Source organism: Heterodontus francisci, chromosome 39 (assembly GCF_036365525.1).
Source record: "Heterodontus francisci isolate sHetFra1 chromosome 39, sHetFra1.hap1, whole genome shotgun sequence".
NCBI lineage: Eukaryota > Metazoa > Chordata > Chondrichthyes > Heterodontiformes > Heterodontidae > Heterodontus > Heterodontus francisci.
In genome coordinates, this window is record NC_090409.1 from 40,112,116 (window position 1) to 40,136,115 (window position 24,000).

The 24,000-nt window shown below is 44.9% G+C and overlaps 1 protein-coding gene across 1 annotated transcript in view; it reads left to right on the top strand.

Moving 5' to 3' along the window:
* etfb (electron transfer flavoprotein subunit beta) overlaps window positions 1-21,807 on the top strand; it is a 32,136-nt gene extending 10,329 nt beyond the window's left edge. The window contains exons 4-6 of the mRNA XM_068018737.1: window positions 5,110-5,357; window positions 20,251-20,431; window positions 21,603-21,807. Coding sequence (XP_067874838.1) covers window positions 5,110-5,357; window positions 20,251-20,421 — 419 coding nt within the window. The 3' untranslated portion in view covers window positions 20,422-20,431; window positions 21,603-21,807. The remainder of the gene's footprint in view (window positions 1-5,109; window positions 5,358-20,250; window positions 20,432-21,602) is intronic.
* Window positions 21,808-24,000: the final 2,193 nt, after the last annotated feature.

Genomic DNA, 24,000 nt, shown 5'->3' on the forward strand with positions numbered 1-24,000 from the left:
TCGCGCCCCACAATCCAGGCCGACACTCCGCCAGTGACGGTACTGAGGGAGCGCTGCACTGTCGGAGGGTCAGTACTGAGGGAGTGCTGCACTGTCGGAGGGTCAGTACTGAATGGTCTCTTCCTGTTCCTGTGTACCAGCTCGAGAGGGGCTGAATGGCCTCCTCCTGTTCCTGTGTAAGGCTCGAGGGGCTGAATGGCCTCCTCCTCTTCCTAATAAAGGTGTTATATAAATGCAAGAACCACCTTCAGCAGGGGAATAAGAGAAGCAAAGAGAGAGCATGAAAAGAGACCGGCAGCTAGCATGAAAGGAAATCCCAAAGTTTTCTACAGGCATATAAGTAGTTAAAGGGTGGTAAAAGGAGGAGTGGGGCCGATTAGGGACCAGAAAGGGGATTTACACATGGAGGCAGAGGGATAGCTGAGATTTTAGTTTTTAGTTTTAGTTTTAGAGATACAGCACTGAAACAGGCCCTTCGGCCCACTGAGTCTGTGCCGACCATCAACCACCCATTTATACTAATCCTACACTAATCCCATATTCCTACCACATCTTCACCTGTCCCTATATTCCCCTACCACCTACCTATACTAGGGGCAATTTATAATGGCCAATTTACCATTCAACCTGCAAGTCTTTTGGTAGTGGGGAGGAAACCGGAGCACCCGGAGGAAACCCACGCAGACACAGGGAGAACTTGCAAACTCCACACGGGCAGTACCCAGAATTGAACCTGGGTCGCTGAAGCTGTGAGGCTGCGGTGCTAACCACTGCGCCACTGTGCCCACCCCCCCCCCCCCCCCCCCCCCCCTAGCAAATGAATACTTTGCATCTGTCTTTACAAGGAAGCAGATGTAACCCAGGCAATGTTGAAAGAGGAGGTAATTCAGACACTAGAAAGGTTTAAAATTGATAAAGAGGAAGTATTTGATAGGCTGTCTGTACTTAAAGTGGATAAAGCACCAGGACCAGATGAGAGGCATCCAAGAATGCTGAGGGAAGTGAGGGTGGAAATCACAGAGGCACTGACCATAATTTTCCAGTCTTCCTTAGACTCGGGGGTGGTGCCTGAGGACTGGAGAATTGCAAACGTTACACCTTGTTCAAAAAAGGGTGTAAAGATAAGCCCAGCAACTACAGGCCAGTCAGTTTAACTTTGGTGGTGGGAATCTTCTAGAAAAAATAATTCGGGACAAAATTAATAGTTACATGGACAAATGTGGATTAATTAAGGAAAGCCAGCTTGGATTTCTTAAGGGAAAAATCCTGTTTAACTAACTTGCTGGAGTTTTTTGAGGAGGTAACAGAGAGGGTTGATGAGGGCAATGCTGTTGATGTGGTGAACATGGACTTTCAAAAGGTGTTTGTTACAGAGTCACACAACAGACTTGTGAGCAAACTTGTAGCTCATGGAATAAAAGGGACAGTAGCAATATGGATACGGAATTGGCTGAGTGATAGGAAACAAAGAGTAGTGTTTTTTCGGGCTGGAGGAAGGTTTGTAGTGGAATTCCCCAGGGGTCAGTGTCAGGACCCTTGCTTTTCCTGGTATATATTAATAACCTAGACCTTGGTGTACAGGGCACAATTTCAAAGTTTGCAGATGATACGAAACTTGGAAGCATTGTGAACTGTGAGGAGGATAGTGTCGAACTTCAAAAGGACATAGACAAGTTGGTGGAATGGGCAGACAGGTGGCAGATGAAGTTCAATGCAGAGAAATGTGAGGTGATTCACTTTGGTAGGAAGAAGGTGGAGAGACAGTATAGAATAAAGGGTACAATTCTAAAGGGGGTGCAGGGGCAGAGGGACCTGGGTGTATATGTGCATAGGTCATTGAAGGTGGCAGGACAGGTTGAGAGAGCAGTTAATAAAGCATACAGTATCCTGGACTTTATTAATAGGGGCATAGAGTACAAGAGCAAGGAAGTTATGTTGAACTTGTATAAGACACTAGTTCGGCCTCAGCTGGAGTATTGCATCCAGTTCTGGGAGCCGCACTTGAGGAAAGACGTGAGGACATTGGAGAGAGTGCAGATAAGATTCAGGAGAATGGTTCCAGGGATGAGGAATTTCAGTTATGAAGATAGATTGAAGAAGTTAGGACTGTTTTCCTTGGAGAAGAGAAGGCTGAGAGGTGATTTGATAGAGGTATTCAAAATCATGAGGGGTCTGGACAGAGTAGATAGAGAGAAACTTTTCCCACTGGTGAAAGGATCGAGAACGAGAGGGCGCAGATTTAAAGTATTTGGGAAGAGATTACGGGGCGAAGGCAGGGGAATGGAACTGAGGGAGTTGCTCTTTCGGAGAGCCAGTGCGGACAGGATGGGCTGAATGGCCTCCTCCTGCACTGTAACAATTCTGTGATTTTTGGGTGAGGTTCCCGATGCCTCCAGCTGTACAAAGCCCTGGTTAGGCAATATCCAGAGTAACTGTGTACAGTTCAGAACACCACTCCTCAGCAACGGTATATTAGGCTTGGAGGGAGTGCAGTGCAGATTCACCAGGATGATAGGTCCCAAGGACAAGATTACAAGGAGAGAATCCACACACTCGGCTTGCTTTCCCTGGAATATCAAAGGTTAAGGGGTGATTTGATTGAGGTTCTATAGGGTTTTGAAAGGAATTGATGGGGTTGATAGAGAGAAACTTTTCTCCCTGGTGGGGGGAGTCTCAGACAAGTGGACACAACCTTGAAATCAGAGGACGGTTCAGGAGAGAGTTAGGAAAAACACTTCTTCACACAAAGTGGGGGGGGGGGGGAGAAATGTGGAAATCTCTCCCACAAAACGCAGTTGATGCTGTGGGTTAGGGGTCAGTGAAATCATTTTATCAATTCATTTTCAAACTGAGATTGTTCCGGGCACGGGTGTGAAAATACATGGGGGCCAAGAGCGGATGGAAATGGGACACAGATCAAGCAGGATATCATTGAGTCAGGAGCGAGAGAGGGAGAAGGAAGGGGAGAGAGAGGGAGAAGGAAGGGGAGAGAGAGGGAGAAGGAAGGTGAGAGAGAGGGAGAAGGAAGGTGAGAGAGAGAGGGAGAAGGAAGGGGAGAGAGAGAGGGAGAAGGAAGGGGAGAGAGAGAGGGAGAAGGAAGGGGAGAGAGAGAGGGAGAAGGAAGGAGGGAGAGAGAGAGGGAGAAGGAAGGGGAGAGAGAGAGGGAGAAGGAAGGGGAGAGAGAGAGGGAGAAGGAAGGGGAGAGAGAGGGAGAGAAGGAAGGGGAGAGAGAGGGAGAGAAGGAAGGGGAGAGAGAGGGAGAGAAGGAAGGGGGGAGAGAGGGAGAGAAGGAAGGGGGGAGAGAGGGAGAGAAGGAAAGGGGGGAGAGAGGGAGAGAAGGAAGGGGGGAGAGAGGGAGAGAAGGAAGGGGGGAGAGAGGGAGAGAAGGAAGGGGGGAGAGAGGGAGAGAAGGAAGGGGGGAGAGAGGGAGAGAAGGAAGGGGGGAGAGAGGGAGAGAAGGAAGGGGGGAGAGAGGGAGAGAAGGAAGGGGGGAGAGAGGGAGAGAAGGAAGGGGGGAGAGAGGGAGAAGGAAGGGGGGAGAGAGGGAGAGAAGGAAGGGGGGAGAGAGGGAGAGAAGGAAGGGGGGAGAGGGGGAGAGAAGGAAGGGGGGGAGAGGGGGAGAGAAGGAAGGGGGGAGAGGGGGAGAGAAGGAAGGGGGGAGAGGGGGAGAGAAGGAAGGGGGAGAGGGGGAGAGAAGGAAGGGGGGAGAGGGGGAGAGAAGGAAGGGGGGAGAGGGGGAGAGAAGGAAGGGGGAGAGGGGGAGAGAAGGAAGGGGGGAGAGGGGGAGAGAAGGAAGGGGGGAGAGGGGGAGAGAAGGAAGGGGGAGAGGGGGAGAGAAGGGAGGGGGAGAGGGGGAGAGAAGGAGGGGGGAGAGGGGGAGAGAAGGGAGGGGGGGGAGGGGGAGAGAAGGAAGGGGGGGGAGGGGGAGAGAAGGAAGGGGGGGGAGGGGGAGAGAAGGAAGGGGGGGGAGAGGGAGAGAAGGAAGGGGGGGGGAGAGGGAGAGAAGGAAGGGGGGGGAGAGGGAGAGAAGGAAGGGGGGGGAGAGGGAGAGAAGGAAGGGGGGGGAGAGGGAGAGAAGGAAAGGGGGGGAGAGGGAGAGAAGGAAGGGGGGGAGAGGGAGAGAAGGAAGGGGGGGGAGAGGGAGAGAAGGAATGGGGGGGGAGAGGGAGAGAAGAAGGGGGGGGAGAGGGAGAGAAGGAAGTGGGGGGGAGAGGGAGAGAAGGAAGTGGGGGGGGTGGGAGAGAGAGAGAGAGGAAGTGGGGGGGGGAGAGAGAGAGAAGGAAGTGGGGGGGGGGGAGAGAGAGAGAAGGAAGTGGGGGGGGGGGAGAGAGAGAGGAAGTGGGGGGGGGGGAGAGAGAGAGAAGGAAGTGGGGGGGGGGAGAGAGAGAGAAGGAGTGGGGGGGGGGGGAGAGAGAGAAGGAAGTGGGGGGGGGGGAGAGAGAGAGAAGGAAGTGGGGGGGGGGAGAGAGAGGAGGGAGTGGGGGAGAGAGAAGGAGTAGTGGGGTGAGAGAGAGAGAGAAGGAAGTGGGGGGGAGAGAGTGAGAGAGTGAGAGAAGGATGGGGGGAGTGAGAGAGAGAGAGGGGGGAGAGAGTGAGGTAGGATGGGGGGAGAGAGAGAAGGTAGGGGGGGAGAGTGTGAGAAAGAAGGGGGGAGAGAGAGAGAGAGAAGGAAGGAAGGGGGAGGAGAGAGAGAAGGAGGTGGGGGGAGAGAGAGAAGGAAGGGGGAAGAGAGAGAGAGAGAAAAGGAAGGGGAAAGAGAGAGAGAGAGAGAGAGAAGGAAGGGGGAAGAGAGAAGAGAGAGAGAGAGAGAAGGAAGGGGAGAGAGAGAGAGAGAGAGAGAGAAGGAAGGGGGAGAGAGAGAGAGAGGGAGGAGGGGTGAGAGCGAGAAGGAAGGGGGAAGAGAGAGAAGGTGGGAGAGAGAGAGTAAGTAGGGAGAGAGCGTAGGAAATGACAGATAAGGAAGTGGGAGGGAAGAGGGAGAAGTAGGGCTGATTTAATTCCTCTTCCACAGGCTTGAGGGCCTGAATGGCCGCTTCCCTCAGTTCCGATGATCCCCCTCCCTTGGAGCCACGGTTGAGTCGGAGTCACTCTGGGTTATGTTATGTGTAGCAGACAGTGTAATTGAGGGGTCTTTGGTGGGGGATGAGGGGGAGGAACCAGCTCCGTTTCATTGGGATTTTCCATCTGATTGTCCAAAGGGGACCTTTGCGTCAGAGGTGAAAGTGGAGGACACCAAGTTAAAGGTCACGCGGGAAGTAGATGGAGGTTTGGAAACCATTGCCATCAAGCTGCCTGCTGTTGTAACCTCTGACCTGCGACTGAATGAACCACGTTATGCCACGCTGCCGAACATCATGGTGAGTATCCGCACAGACCCGGAATTATTAAATACTGACACCGTGGTGAGTATCCGCACAGTCCCAGAATTATTAAATACTGACATCGTGGTGAGTATCCGCACAGTCCCAGAATTATTAAATACTGACATCGTGGTGAGTATCCGCACAGTCCCAGAATTATTAAATACTGACATCGTGGTGAGTATCCGCACTGTCCCTGAATTATTAAATACTGACATCGTGGTGAGTATCCGCACTGTCACTGAATTATTAATACTGACATCGTGGTGAGTATCCGCACAGTCCCAGAATTATTAAATACTGACATCGTGGTGAGTATCCGCACAGTCCCAGAATTATTAAATACTGACATCGTGGTGAGTATCCGCACAGTCCCAGAATTATTAAATACTGACATCGTGGTGAGTATCCGCACAGTCCCAGAATTATTAAATACTGACATCGTGGTGAGTTTCCGCACAGTCCCAGAATTATTAAATACTGACATCGTGGTGAGTATCCGCACAGTCCCAGAATTATTAAATACTGACATCGTGGTGAGTATCCGCACAGTCCCAGAATTATTAAATACTGACATCGTGGTGAGTATCCGCACAGTCCCAGAATTATTAAATACTGACATCGTGGTGAGTATCCGCACAGTCCCAGAATTATTAAATACTGACATCGTGGTGAGTATCCGCACAGTCCCAGAATTATTAAATACTGACATCGTGGTGAGTATTCGCACTGTCCCTGAATTATTAAATACTGACATCGTGGTGAGTATCCGCACTGTCACTGAATTATTAAATACTGACATCGTGGTGAGTATCCGCCCAGTCCCAGAATTATTAAATACTGACATCGTGGTGAGTATCCGCACAGTCCCAGAATTATTAAATACTGACATCGTGGTGAGTATCCGCACAGTCCCAGAATTATTAAATACTGACATCGTGGTGAGTATCCGCACAGTCCCAGAATTATTAAATACTGACATCGTGGTGAGTATCCGCACTGTCACTGAATTATTAAATACTGACATCGTGGTGAGTATCTGCACTGTCACTGAATTATTAAATACTGACATCGTGGTGAGTATCCGCACTGTCCACTGAATTATTAAATACTGACATCGTGGTGAGTATCCGCACAGTCACTGAATTATTAAATACTGACATCGTGGTGAGTATCCGCACTGTCACTGAATTATTAAATACTGACATCGTGGTGAGTATCTGCACTGTCACTGAATTATTAAATACTGACATCGTGGTGAGTATCTGCACTGTCACTGAATTATTAAATACTGACATCGTAGTGAGTTTCCGCACAGTCACTGAATTATTAAATACTGACATAGTGGTGAGTATCCGCACAGTCACTGAATTATTAAATACTGACATCGTGGTGAGTATCCGCACAGTCCCAGAATTATTAAATACTGACATCGTGGTGAGTATCCGCACAGTCCCAGAATTATTAAATACTGACATCGTGGTGAGTATCCGCACAGTCCCAGAATTATTAAATACTGACATCGTGGTGAGTATCCGCACAGTCCCAGAATTATTAAATACTGACATCGTGGTGAGTATCCGCACTGTCACTGAATTATTAAATACTGACATCGTGGTGAGTATCTGCACTGTCACTGAATTATTAAATACTGACATCGTGGTGAGTATCCGCACTGTCACTGAATTATTAAATACTGACATCGTGGTGAGTATCCGCACAGTCACTGAATTATTAAATACTGACATCGTGGTGAGTATCCGCACTGTCACTGAATTATTAAATACTGACATCGTGGTGAGTATCCGCACTGTCACTGAATTATTAAATACTGACATCGTGGTGAGTATCCGCACAGTCACTGAATTATTAAATACTGACATCGTAGTGAGTTTCCGCACAGTCACTGAAGTATTAAATACTGACATCGTGGTGAGTATCCGCACAGTCACTGAATTATTAAATACTGACATCGTGGTGAGTATCCGCACAGTCACTGAATTATTAAATACTGACATCGTGGTGAGTATCCGCACAGTCACTGAATTATTAAATACTGACATCGTGGTGAGTATCCGCACAGTCCCAGAATTATTAAATACTGACATCGTAGAGTGAGTATCCGCACAGTCACTGAATTATTAAATACTGACATCGTGGTGAGTTTCCGCACAGTCACTGAATTATTAAATACTGACATCGTGGTGAGTATCCGCACAGTCCCAGAATTATTAAATACTGACATCGTGGTGAGTATCCGCACAGTCCCAGAATTATTAAATACTGACATCGTGGTGAGTATCCGCACTGTCACTGAATTATTAAATACTGACATCGTGGTGAGTATCTGCACTGTCACTGAATTATTAAATACTGACATCGTGGTGAGTATCCGCACTGTCACTGAATTATTAAATACTGACATCGTGGTGAGTATCCGCACAGTCACTGAATTATTAAATACTGACATCGTGGTGAGTATCCGCACTGTCACTGAATTATTAAATACTGACATCGTGGTGAGTATCCGCACTGTCACTGAATTATTAAATACTGACATCGTGGTGAGTATCCGCACAGTCACTGAATTATTAAATACTGACATCGTAGTGAGTTTCCGCACAGTCACTGAAGTATTAAATACTGACATCGTGGTGAGTATCCGCACAGTCACTGAATTATTAAATACTGACATCGTGGTGAGTATCCGCACAGTCACTGAATTATTAAATACTGACATCGTGGTGAGTATCCGCACAGTCACTGAATTATTAAATACTGACATCGTGGTGAGTATCCGCACAGTCCCAGAATTATTAAATACTGACATCGTGGTGAGTATCCGCACAGTCACTGAATTATTAAATACTGACATCGTGGTGAGTTTCCGCACAGTCACTGAATTATTAAATACTGACATCGTGGTGAGTATCCGCACAGTCCCAGAATTATTAAATACTGACATCGTGGTGAGTATCCGCACAGTCCCAGAATTATTAAATACTGACATCGTGGTGAGTTTTCCGCACAGTCACTGAATTATTAAATACTGACATCGTGGTGAGTATCCGCACAGTCCCAGAATTATTAAATACTGACATCGTGGGTGAGTATCCGCACTGTCACTGAATTATTAAATACTGACATCGTGGTGAGTATCCGCACAGTCACTGAATTATTAAATACTGACATCGTGGTGAGTATCTGCACAGTCCCAGAATTATTAAATACTGACATCGTGGTGAGTATCCGCACAGTCACTGAATTATTAAATACTGACACCGTGGTGAGTATCTGCACTGTCACTGAATTATTAAATACTGACATCGTGGTGAGTATCTGCACTGTCATTGAATTATTAAATACCTGACATCGTGGTGAGTATCTGCACTGTCACTGAATTATTAAATACTGACATCGTGGTGAGTATCCGCACAGTCACTGAATTATTAAATACTGACATCGTGGTGAGTATCTGCACTGTCACTGAATTAATTAAATACTGACATCGTGGTGAGTATCTGCACTGTCACTGAATTATTAAATACTGACATCGTGGTGAGTATCCGCACAGTCACTGAATTATTAAATACTGACATCGTGGTGAGTATCCGCACAGTCACTGAATTATTAAATACTGACACCGTGGTGAGTATCTGCACTGTCACTGAATTATTAAATACTGGCATCGTGGTGAGTATCTGCACTGTCACTGAATTATTAAATACTGACATCGTGGTGAGTATCCGCACAGTCCCAGAATTATTAAATACTGACATCGTGGTGAGTATCCGCACAGTCCCAGAATTATTAAATACTGACACCGTGGTGAGTATCCGCACAGTCACTGAATTATTAAATACTGACATCGTGGTGTGAGTATCCGCACAGTCCCAGAATTATTAAATACTGACATCGTGGTGAGTATCCGCACAGTCACTGAATTATTAAATACTGACATCGTGGTGAGTATCCGCACAGTCCCAGAATTATTAAATACTGACATCGTGGTGAGTATCCGCACTGTCACTGAATTATTAAATACTGACATCGTGGTGAGTATCCGCACAGTCACTGAATTATTAAATACTGACATCGTGGTGAGTATCCGCACAGTCACTGAATTATTAAATACTGACATCGTGGTGAGTATCTGCACAGTCACTGAATTATTAAATACTGACATCGTGGTGAGTATCTGCACTGTCACTGAATTATTAAATACTGACATCGTGGTGAGTATCCGCACTGTCACTGAATTATTAAATACTGACATCGTGGTGAGTATCCGCACAGTCACTGAATTATTAAATACTGACATCGTGGTGAGTATCCGCACAGTCCCAGAATTATTAAATACTGACATCGTGGTGAGTATCCGCACAGTCCCAGAATTATTAAATACTGACATCGTGGTGAGTTCCGCACAGTCACTGAATTATTAAATACTGACATCGTGGTGAGTATCCGCACAGTCCCAGAATTATTAAATACTGACATCGTGGTGAGTATCCGCACTGTCACTGAATTATTAAATACTGACATCGTGGTGAGTATCCGCACAGTCACTGAATTATTAAATACTGACATCGTGGTGAGTATCTGCACAGTCCCAGAATTATTAAATACTGACATCGTGGTGAGTATCCGCACAGTCACTGAATTATTAAATACTGACACCGTGGTGAGTATCTGCACTGTCACTGAATTATTAAATACTGACATCGTGGTGAGTATCTGCACTGTCATTGAATTATTAATACTGACATCGTGGTGAGTATCCGCACAGTCACTGAATTATTAAATACTGACATAGTGGTGAGTATCCGCACAGTCACTGAATTATTAAATACTGACATCGTGGTGAGTATCCGCACAGTCCCAGAATTATTAAATACTGACATCGTGGTGAGTATCCGCACAGTCCCAGAATTATTAAATACTGACATCGTGGTGAGTATCCGCACAGTCCCAGAATTATTAAATACTGACATCGTGGTGAGTATCCGCACAGTCACTGAATTATTAAATACTGACATCGTGGTGAGTATCTGCACAGTCCCAGAATTATTAAATACTGACATCGTGGTGAGTATCCGCACAGTCACTGAATTATTAAATACTGACACCGTGGTGAGTATCTGCACTGTCACTGAATTATTAAATACTGACATCGTGGTGAGTATCTGCACTGTCATTGAATTATTAAATACTGACATCGTGGTGAGTATCTGCACTGTCACTGAATTATTAAATACTGACATCGTGGTGAGTATCCGCACAGTCCCAGAATTATTAAATACTGACATCGTGGTGAGTATCTGCACTGTCACTGAATTATTAAATACTGACATCGTGGTGAGTATCTGCACTGTCACTGAATTATTAAATACTGACATCGTGGTGAGTATCCGCACAGTCACTGAATTATTAAATACTGACATCGTGGTGAGTATCCGCACAGTCACTGAATTATTAAATACTGACACCGTGGTGAGTATCTGCACTGTCACTGAATTATTAAATACTGGCATCGTGGTGAGTATCTGCACTGTCACTGAATTATTAAATACTGACATCGTGGTGAGTATCCGCACAGTCCCAGAATTATTAAATACTGACATCGTGGTGAGTATCCGCACAGTCCCAGAATTATTAAATACTGACACCGTGGTGAGTATCCGCACAGTCACTGAATTATTAAATACTGACATCGTGGTGAGTATCCGCACAGTCCCAGAATTATTAAATACTGACATCGTGGTGAGTATCCGCACAGTCACTGAATTATTAAATACTGACATCGTGGTGAGTATCCGCACAGTCCCAGAATTATTAAATACTGACATCGTGGTGAGTATCCGCACTGTCACTGAATTATTAAATACTGACATCGTGGTGAGTATCCGCACAGTCACTGAATTATTAAATACTGACATCGTGGTGAGTGTCCGCACAGTCACTGAATTATTAAATACTGACATCGTGGTGAGTATCTGCACAGTCACTGAATTATTAAATACTGACATCGTGGTGAGTATCTGCACTGTCACTGAATTATTAAATACTGACATCGTGGTGAGTATCCGCACTGTCACTGAATTATTAAATACTGACATCGTGGTGAGTATCCGCACAGTCACTGAATTATTAAATACTGACATCGTGGTGAGTATCCGCACAGTCCCAGAATTATTAAATACTGACATCGTGGTGAGTATCCGCACAGTCCCAGAATTATTAAATACTGACATCGTGGTGAGTTTCCGCACAGTCACTGAATTATTAAATACTGACATCGTGGTGAGTATCCGCACAGTCCCAGAATTATTAAATACTGACATCGTGGTGAGTATCCGCACTGTCACTGAATTATTAAATACTGACATCGTGGTGAGTATCCGCACAGTCACTGAATTATTAAATACTGACATCGTGGTGAGTATCTGCACAGTCCCAGAATTATTAAATACTGACATCGTGGTGAGTATCCGCACAGTCACTGAATTATTAAATACTGACACCGTGGTGAGTATCTGCACTGTCACTGAATTATTAAATACTGACATCGTGGTGAGTATCTGCACTGTCATTGAATTATTAAATACTGACATCGTGGTGAGTATCCGCACAGTCACTGAATTATTAAATACTGACATAGTGGTGAGTATCCGCACAGTCACTGAATTATTAAATACTGACATCGTGGTGAGTATCTGCACAGTCCCAGAATTATTAAATACTGACATCGTGGTGAGTATCCGCACAGTCCCAGAATTATTAAATACTGACATCGTGGTGAGTATCCGCACAGTCCCAGAATTATTAAATACTGACATCGTGGTGAGTATCCGCACAGTCCCAGAATTATTAAATACTGACATCGTGGTGAGTATCCGCACTGTCACTGAATTATTAAATACTGACATCGTGGTGAGTATCTGCACTGTCACTGAATTATTAAATACTGACATCGTGGTGAGTATCCGCACTGTCACTGAATTATTAAATACTGACATCGTGGTGAGTATCCGCACAGTCACTGAATTATTAAATACTGACATCGTGGTGAGTATCCGCACTGTCACTGAATTATTAAATACTGACATCGTGGTGAGTATCCGCACAGTCACTGAATTATTAAATACTGACACCGTGGTGAGTATCTGCACTGTCACTGAATTATTAAATACTGACATCGTGGTGAGTATCTGCACTGTCATTGAATTATTAAATACTGACATCGTGGTGAGTATCCGCACAGTCACTGAATTATTAAATACTGACATAGTGGTGAGTATCCGCACAGTCACTGAATTATTAAATACTGACATCATGGTGAGTATCCGCACAGTCCCAGAATTATTAAATACTGACATCGTGGTGAGTATCCGCACAGTCCCAGAATTATTAAATACTGACATCGTGGTGAGTATCCGCACAGTCCCAGAATTATTAAATACTGACATCGTGGTGAGTATCCGCACAGTCCCAGAATTATTAAATACTGACATCGTGGTGAGTATCCGCACTGTCACTGAATTATTAAATACTGACATCGTGGTGAGTATCTGCACTGTCACTGAATTATTAAATACTGACATCGTGGTGAGTATCCGCACTGTCACTGAATTATTAAATACTGTCATCGTGGTGAGTATCCGCACAGTCACTGAATTATTAAATACTGACATCGTGGTGAGTATCCGCACTGTCACTGAATTATTAAATACTGACATCGTGGTGAGTATCCGCACTGTCACTGAATTATTAAATACTGACATCGTGGTGAGTATCCGCACAGTCACTGAATTATTAAATACTGACATCGTAGTGAGTTTCCGCACAGTCACTGAATTATTAAATACTGACATCGTGGTGAGTATCCGCACAGTCACTGAATTATTAAATACTGACATCGTGGTGAGTATCCGCACAGTCACTGAATTATTAAATACTGACATCGTGGTGAGTATCCGCACAGTCACTGAATTATTAAATACTGACATCGTGGTGAGTATCCGCACAGTCCCAGAATTATTAAATACTGACATCGTGGTGAGTATCCGCACAGTCACTGAATTATTAAATACTGACATCGTGGTGAGTTTCCGCACAGTCACTGAATTATTAAATACTGACATCGTGGTGAGTATCCGCACAGTCCCAGAATTATTAAAGACTGACATCGTGGTGAGTATCCGCACAGTCCCAGAATTATTAAATACTGACATCGTGGTGAGTTTCCGCACAGTCACTGAATTATTAAATACTGACATCGTGGTGAGTATCCGCACAGTCCCAGAATTATTAAATACTGACATCGTGGTGAGTATCCGCACTGTCACTGAATTATTAAATACTGACATCGTGGTGAGTATCCGCACAGTCACTGAATTATTAAATACTGACATCGTGGTGAGTATCTGCACAGTCCCAGAATTATTAAATACTGACATCGTGGTGAGTATCCGCACAGTCACTGAATTATTAAATACTGACACCGTGGTGAGTATCTGCACTGTCACTGAATTATTAAATACTGACATCGTGGTGAGTATCTGCACTGTCATTGAATTATTAAATACTGACATCGTGGTGAGTATCTGCACTGTCACTGAATTATTAAATACTGACATCGTGGTGAGTATCTGCACAGTCCCAGAATTATTAAATACTGACATCGTGGTGAGTATCTGCACTGTCACTGAATTATTAAATACTGACATCGTGGTGAGTATCTGCACTGTCACTGAATTATTAAATACTGACATCGTGGTGAGTATCCGCACAGTCACTGAATTATTAAATACTGACATCGTGGTGAGTATCCGCACAGTCACTGAATTATTAAATACTGACACCGTGGTGAGTATCTGCACTGTCACTGAATTATTAAATACTGGCATCGTGGTGAGTATCTGCACTGTCACTGAATTATTAAATACTGACATCGTGGTGAGTATCCGCACAGTCCCAGAATTATTAAATACTGACATCGTGGTGAGTATCCGCACAGTCCCAGAATTATTAAATACTGACACCGTGGTGAGTATCCGCACAGTCACTGAATTATTAAATACTGACATCGTGGTGAGTATCCGCACAGTCCCAGAATTATTAAATACTGACATCGTGGTGAGTATCCGCACTGTCACTGAATTATTAAATACTGACATCGTGGTGAGTATCCGCACAGTCACTGAATTATTAAATACTGACATCGTGGTGAGTATCCGCACAGTCACTGAATTATTAAATACTGACATCGTGGTGAGTATCTGCACAGTCACTGAATTATTAAATACTGACATCGTGGTGAGTATCTGCACTGTCACTGAATTATTAAATACTGACATCGTGGTGAGTATCCGCACTGTCACTGAATTATTAAATACTGACATCGTGGTGAGTATCCGCACAGTCACTGAATTATTAAATACTGACATCGTGGTGAGTATCCGCACTGTCACTGAATTATTAAATACTGACATCGTGGTGAGTATCCGCACTGACACTGAATTATTAAATACTGACATCGTGGTGAGTATCCGCACAGTCACTGAATTATTAAATACTGACATCGTGGTGAGTATCCGCACAGTCACTGAATTATTAAATACTGACACCGTGGTGAGTATCCGCACAGTCACTGAATTATTAAATACTGACATAGTGGTGAGTATCCGCACTGTCACTGAATTATTAAATACTGACATCGTGGTGAGTATCCGCACAGTCCCAGAATTATTAAATACTGACATCGTGGTGAGTATCCGCACTGTCACTGAATTATTAAATACTGACATCGTGGTGAGTATCCGCACAGTCACTGAATTATTAAATACTGACATCGTGGTGAGTATCCGCACAGTCCCTGAATTATTAAATACTGACATCGTGATGAGTATCCGCACAGTCACTGAATTATTAAATACTGACATCGTGGTGAGTATCCGCACTGTCACTGAATTATTAAATACTGACATCGTGGTGAGTATCCGCACTGTCACTGAATTATTAAATACTGACATCGTGGTGAGTATCCGCACTGTCACTGAATTATTAAATACTGACATCGTGGTGAGTATCCGCACAGTCACTGAATTATTAAATACTGACACCGTGGTGAGTATCTGCACTGTCACTGAATTATTAAATACTGACATCGTGGTGAGTATCTGCACAGTCACTGAATTATTAAATACTGACATCGTGGTGAGTATCTGCACTGACACTGAATTATTAAATACTGACATCGTGGTGAGTATCCGCACTGTCACTGAATTATTAAATACTGACATCGTGGTGAGTATCCGCACAGTCACTGAATTATTAAATACTGACACCGTGGTGAGTATCTGCACTGTCACTGAATTATTAAATACTGACATCGTGGTGAGTATCTGCACTGACACTGAATTATTAAATACTGACATCGTGGTGAGTATCCGCACTGTCACTGAATTATTAAATACTGACATCGTGGTGAGTATCCGCACAGTCCCAGAATTATTAAATACTGACATCGTGGTGAGTATCTGCACAGTCACTGAATTATTAAATACTGACACCGTGGTGAGTATCTGCACTGTCACTGAATTATTAAATACTGACATCGTGGTGAGTATCCGCACAGTCACTGAATTATTAAATACTGACATCGTGGTGAGTATCTGCACAGTCACTGAATTATTAAATACTGACACCGTGGTGAGTATCTGCACTGACACTGAATTATTAAATACTGACATCGTGGTGAGTATCCGCACTGTCACTGAATTATTAAATACTGACATCGTGGTGAGTATCCGCACAGTCACTGAATTATTAAATACTGACATCGTGGTGAGTATCCGCACTGACACTGAATTATTAAATACTGACATCGTGGTGAGTATCCGCACAGTCACTGAATTATTAAATACTGACATCGTGGTGAGTATCCGCACAGTCACTGAATTATTAAATACTGACATCGTGGTGAGTATCCGCACAGTCACTGAATTATTAAATACTGACATCGTGGTGAGTATCCGCACAGTCACTGAATTATTAAATACTGACATCGTGGTGAGTATCTGCACTGTCACTGAATTATTAAATACTGACTTCGTGGTGAGTATCCGCACAGTCACTGAATTATTAAATACTGACATCGTGGTGAGTATCCGCACTGTCACTGAATTATTAAATACTGACATCGTGGTGAGTATCTGCACAGTCACTGAATTATTAAATACTGACATCGTGGTGAGTATCCGCACAGTCACTGAATTATTAAATACTGACATCGTGGTGAGTATCCGCACTGTCACTGAATTATTAAATACTGACATCGTGGTGAGTATCTGCACAGTCACTGAATTATTAAATACTGACATCGTGGTGAGTATCCGCACAGTCACTGAATTATTAAATACTGACATCGTGAGTATCCGCACTGTCACTGAATTATTAAATACTGACATCGTGGTGAGTATCCGCACAGTCACTGAATTATTAAATACTGACATCGTGGTGAGTATCCGCACAGTCCCAGAATTATTAAATACTGACATCGTGGTGAGTATCTGCACTGACACTGAATTATTAAATACTGACATCGTGGTGAGTATCCGCACAGTCACTGAATTATTAAATACTGACATCGTGGTGAGTATCCGCACAGTCACTGAATTATTAAATACTGACATCGTGAGTATCCGCACTGTCTCTGAATTATTAAATACTGACATCGTGGTGAGTATCCGCACTGTCACTGAATTATTAAATACTGACATCGTGGTGAGTATCCGCACAGTCACTGAATTATTAAATACTGACATCGTGGTGAGTATCCGCACAGTCACTGAATTATTAAATACTGACATCGTGGTGAGTATCCGCACTGACACTGAATTATTAAATACTGACATCGTGGTGAGTATCCGCACAGTCCCAGAATTATTAAATACTGACATCGTGGTGAGTATCTGCACAGTCCCAGAATTATTAAATACTGACATCGTGGTAAGTATCCGCACAGTCACTGAATTATTAAATACTGACATCGTGGTGAGTATCTGCACTGTCACTGAATTATTAAATACTGACATCGTGGTGAGTATCCGCACAGTCCCAGAATTATTAAATACTGACATCGTGGTAAGTATCCGCACAGTCACTGAATTATTAAATACTGACATCGTGGTAAGTATCTGCACAGTCACTGAATTATTAAATACTGACATCGTGGTGAGTATCCGCACTGTCACTGAATTATTAAATACTGACATCGTGGTGAGTATCCGCACTGTCACTGAATTATTAAATACTGACATCGTGGTGAGTATCCGCACTGTCACTGAATTATTAAATACTGACATCGTGGTGAGTATCTGCACAGTCACTGAATTATTAAATACTGACATCGTGGTGAGTATCCGCACTGACACTGAATTATTAAATACTGACACCGTGGTGAGTATCCGCACTGTCACTGAATTATTAAATACTGACATCGTGGTGAGTATCCGCACTGTCACTGAATTATTAAATACTGACATCGTGGTGAGTATCTGCACAGTCACTGAATTATTAAATACTGACATCGTGGTGAGTATCTGCACAGTCACTGAATTATTAAATACTGACATCATGGTGAGTATCCGCACAGTCCCAGAATTATTAAATACTGACATCGTGGTGAGTATCCGCACAGTCACTGAATTATTAAATACTGACATAGTGGTGAGTATCCGCACAGTCACTGAATTATTAAATACTGACATCGTGGTGAGTATCCGCACAGTCACTGAATTATTAAATACTGACATCGTGGTGAGTATCCGCACAGTCACTGAATTATTAAATACTGACATCGTGGTGAGTATCCGCACTGACACTGAATTATTAAATACTGACATCGTGGTGAGTATCCGCACAGTCCCAGAATTATTAAATACTGACATCGTGGTAAGTATCCGCACAGTCACTGAATTATTAAATACTGACATCGTGGTGAGTATCTGCACTGTCACTGAATTATTAAATACTGACATCGTGGTGAGTATCCGCACAGTCCCAGAATTATTAAATACTGACATCGTGGTAAGTATCCGCACAGTCACTGAATTATTAAATACTGACATCGTGGTAAGTATCTGCACAGTCACTGAATTATTAAATACTGACATCGTGGTGAGTATCCGCACTGTCACTGAATTATTAAATACTGACATCGTGGTGAGTATCCGCACTGTCACTGAATTATTAAATACTGACATCGTGGTGAGTATCCGCACTGTCACTGAATTATTAAATACTGACATCGTGGTGAGTATCTGCACAGTCACTGAATTATTAAATACTGACATCGTGGTGAGTATCCGCACTGACACTGAATTATTAAATACTGACACCGTGGTGAGTATCCGCACTGTCACTGAATTATTAAATACTGACATCGTGGTGAGTATCCGCACTGTCACTGAATTATTAAATACTGACATCGTGGTGAGTATCTGCACAGTCACTGAATTATTAAATACTGACATCGTGGTGAGTATCTGCACAGTCACTGAATTATTAAATACTGACATCGTGGTGAGTATCCGCACAGTCCCAGAATTATTAAATACTGACATCGTGGTGAGTATCCGCACAGTCACTGAATTATTAAATACTGACATAGTGGTGAGTATCCGCACAGTCACTGAATTATTAAATACTGACATCGTGGTGAGTATCCGCACAGTCACTGAATTATTAAATACTGACACCGTGGTGAGTATCCGCACTGTCACTGAATTATTAAATACTGACATCGTGGTGAGTATCCGCACTGACACTGAATTATTAAATACTGACACCGTGGTGAGTATCCGCACTGTCACTGAATTATTAAATACTGACATCGTGGTGAGTATCCGCACTGACACTGAATTATTAAATACTGACACCGTGGTGAGTATCCGCACTGTCACTGAATTATTAAATACTGACATCGTGGTGAGTATCCGCACAGTCACTGAATTATTAAATACTGACATCGTGGTGAGTATCCGCACAGTCACTGAATTATTAAATACTGACATCGTGGTGAGTATCCGCACAGTCACTGAATTATTAAATACTGACATCGTGGTGAGTATCCGCACAGTCACTGAATTATTAAATACTGACATCGTGGTGAGTATCCGCACAGTCACTGAATTATTAAATACTGACATAGTGGTGAGTATCCGCACTGTCACTGAATTATTAAATACTGACATCGTGGTGAGTATCCGCACTGTCACTGAATTATTAAATACTGACATCGTGGTGAGTATCCGCACTGTCACTGAATTATTAAATACTGACATAGTGGTGAGTATCCGCACTGTCACTGAATTATTAAATACTGACATAGTGGTGAGTATCCGCACAGTCACTGAATTATTAAATACTGACATCGTGGTGAGTATCCGCACAGTCACTGAATTATTAAATACTGACATAGTGGTGAGTATCCGCACTGTCACTGAATTATTAAATACTGACATCGTGGTGAGTATCCGCACAGTCACTGAATTATTAAATACTGACACCGTGGTGAGTATCCGCACAGTCACTGAATTATTAAATACTGACACCGTGGTGAGTATCCGCACAGTCATTGAATTATTAACTATTGGAAGATCTGCTCTCTTCTCTCCATTGCCCCCGTCCACACCTTCCCTATTTTTCCCTCTATTTCTCCCGTTCCCCCCCCCCCCCTCTCTCTTGTTTCCCATTCTCTCTCTCTCTCTCTCCCTCTCTCTCTCACTCTCTCTCTCTCTTTCTTCTCTGGCCCTCTCTGTCGCCTCCCTGGACCCCTGCCGCAGACTGACCTGACCCCCGACTCCCACCCTTCTTGTATCAACAGAAAGCTAAGAAGAAGAAGATTGACAAGTTCAGCCCGAAGGACCTGGGCGTTGACATTTCCAGTAAGCTGCAGACACTGAGTGTGGAGGACCCCCCGCAGCGCGTGGCTGGTGTCAAAGTGGAGACCGTCGAGCAGCTTGTCGACAAGCTGAAGGAAATCGGCCGGATATGAGGGGTCAGAGGTCAGTTCAGTGCAGAGGTCAGAGGAGGTGGTCAGTGAGGGGGGCATGGTAGGGGTTGCGGGGGCGTGTGTTTGTGGGAGAGACCCTCGTAACCTGGTTACCATTCATCCCCCTGTTACACAGGAACAGGAGGAAGTCCATTCCGCCCCTCTCGAGCCTGTTACACAGGAACAGGAGGAGGCCCATTCAGCCCCTCTCGAGTCTGTTACACAGGAACAGGAGGAGGCCCATTCAGCTCCTCTCGAGCTTGTTACACAGGAACAGGAGGAGGTCCATTCAGCCCCTCTCGAGCTTGTTACACAGGAACAGGAGGAGGCCCATTCAGCCCCTCTCGAGCCTGTTACATAGGAACAGGAGGAGGCCCATTCAGCCCCTCTCGATCCTGTTACACAGGAACAGGAAGAGGCCCATTCAGCCCCCCTCGAGCCTGTTACACAGGAACAGGAGGAGGCCCATTCAGCCTCTCTCGAGCCTGTTCCACCATTCAATGAGATCATAACTGTTCTGTATCTTAACTCCATCTCCCCCCCTTGGTTCTGTAACCCTTAATCCCCTCACCCAGTAAAAATCCATCAATCTCAGGTTTGAAATTTCCAATTGACCCCCCGGCCTCGACAGCTTTTCCGGGGGAGAGAGTTCCAGATTCCCACTCCCCTTTGTGTGAAGAAGTGCTTCCTGACATCACTCCTGAACGGCCTGGCTCTGATTTTAAGGATCTGCCCCTTGTTCTGGACTCCCCCCTCCCCCCACCAGAGGAAATAGTTGCTTTCTATCAACCCAGAGCTTTACTCTGTATCTAACCCCCGTGCTGTACCTGTCCTGGGAGTGTTTGATGGGGACAGTGTAGAGGGAGCTTTACTCTGTATCTAACCCCCGTGCTGTACCTGTCCTGGGAGTGTTTGATGGGGACAGTGTAGAGGGAGCTTTACTCTGTATCTAACCCCCGTGCTGTACCTGTCCTGGGGAGTGTTTGATGGGGGACAGTGTAGAGGGAGCTTTACTCTGTATCTTAACCCCGTGCTGTACCTGTCCTGGGGAGTGTTTGATGGGGGACAGTGTAGAGGGAGCTTTACTCTGTATCTAACCCCCGTGCTGTACCTGTCCGTCCGAGTCTGAGTACAATTTAATATTTTCACTCTTAATGTTAATTTTTTTGTTCTCTTTTGGTCAGGCCGCTGACTGATGGTTGCCAGGACACGCACAACCTTCACTACTGTGTCTTCATTTTCTTGTCTCTGTTGCGTGAAAGGGCTGCTTACTCCAAGGGGCAAATCACCCAATGCCCAAAGGACCTTTTGAGTGTTCCATTAATCCTTACTGATCAGTGCCTATCAGGACAAAATTAATAAATATACTCTTTGTATTCGTAAAAACCATTCATCTGCCTCTCCATTTCTGCTCTGACATTACCCCACTCTGTATAATGTAGTGATTGTCCTTATCCATTTCAGAAGAGATTCGTAACGAGGCAGCCTTACTACATCGAAATCTACAGCACAAAAACAGGCCATTCGGCCCATCAGCTCCGTGCTGGTGTTTCTCCTCCACACGAGCCTCCTCCCACCCCCCCCTCTCTCCACCTCACCCTATCACCCTATCCTTCTATTCCTTTCTCCCTCATGTGTTTATCCAGCTTCCCCCTTAAATACATCGATACTGTTCACCTCAACCACTCCCTGTGGGAGCGAGTTCCACATTCTCACCACTCTCTGGGGAAAGAGGTTTCTCCGGAATTCCCCATTGGATTTATTAGTGACTGTCTTATATTGATGGCCCCGAGTTCTGGTCTCTCCCCCCCCCCACAAGTGGAAACATCTTTTCTACGTCTACCCGATCGAAACCCCCTTCATCATTTTAAAGACCTCAATCAGGTCACCCCTCAGCCTTCTCTTTTCCAGAGAAAAGAGCCCCAGATTGTTCAGTCTTTCCTGATAGTTGTAACCTCTTAGTTCTGGGATCATCCTTGTAAATCTTTTTTCCACCTTCTCCAGTGTCCCTATATCCTCTGCGTAATAAGGGGACCGGAACTGTGCACAGTGCTCTGAGTGTGGTCTAACCAAGGTATATGGAGACTGGAACTGTGCACAGTGCTCCGAGTGTGGTCTAACCAAGGTATATGGAGACTGGAACTGTGCACAGTGCTCCGAGTGTGGTCTAACCAAGGTATATGGAGACTGGAACTGTGCACAGAGCTCCGAGTGTGGTCTAACCAAGGTATATGGAGACTGGAACTGTGCACAGTGCTCCGAGTGTGGTCTAACCAAGGTATATGGAGACTGGAACTGTGCACAGAGCTCCGAGTGTGGTCTAACCAAGGTATATGGAGACTGGAACTGTGCACAGAGCTCCGAGTGTGGTCTAACCAAGGTATATGGAGACTGGAACTGTGCACAGTGCTCCGAGTGTGGTCTAACCAAGGTATATGGAGACCGGAACTGTGTACAGTGTTCCGAGTGTGGTCTAGCCAAGGTATATGGAGACCGGAACTGTGCACAGCACTCCGAGTGTGGTCGAACCAAGGTAGATGGAGACCGGAACTGTGCACAGCGCTCCAAGTGTGGTCTAACCAAGGGATGTGGAGACCGGAACTGTGCACAGCGCTCCGAGTGTGGTCCAACCAAGGGATGTGGGTTCAATACGAGTTTAACACAACTTCTCGGCTTTTCAATTCTGTCTGTCTATAAATAAAACCTAAAGGACGATGAAAAACTCTCAATTTCTTTATCCGCCTTCTGTGTTACTCCCGGCAGTGTTTGGGAGACATCTTTAATTCTCACCCGTAGAGGGTTCACTCTGCAGAAATAAACATTATTCCAACACCTGCGAAGCTGCATTAAAGTGCCTGTTCTCATGTGCCAGTTGGTAATGTGGATTATCAGTCAGTTAAATACAGTAGATGGCTCTCTCCGAGTTTTCACTCCACTCCCAATGCAAATTTTACCCAAATGTATTTTCCACTTCAACATTGCTGCCAACAGCCCAAGAGGTTTTTTACACGTCCGAGGGAGGGAGGGAGTTAAGGTGGGTATGCCCCTAAATTGTGACCTTTTTCCCATTGAGGCTGTGCGGACAACCAGGCCTCATTGCGTCCACTCACCTCGCAGCCCCCTCCCTCGGCTGCTACGTTGGGAAGGCGGCAACGGGTTTGCACACAGCAGGATCCCACCGACGGCTGGGGCCGCCCGTCTCGGTGAAATGGCCTTTGCGGGAGGAGGCGTCGAACCCGAGGTTCTCTCCACCCCACCCGGGCACCAATATTTATTCCTCCACCGCGCGGCTGAAGAGGTTTCGTCTCTCCGCGGGAGCTTGCTGTGCGCGAATCGGCAGATTCTCTGGTGGATTTCCACGGGGGGGGTGAATGCGCGGAAGGAGGAAAGAGCGACCGGGGGTTATGGGGAACGGGGGTGGTCCAATCGGCTTGCTGTTCGAAAGAGCTAGCACCGGCTTGGTGGCCCGAACGGCCTCCCTCTGCACAGCACTGTTCGACTGAAGTCTCTTGTTTTCTATCTTTCTGTGTGCTTAGTTATGTGAAGGAGAGGAACTAGACAAACCAGTTGTGAGATACTGCT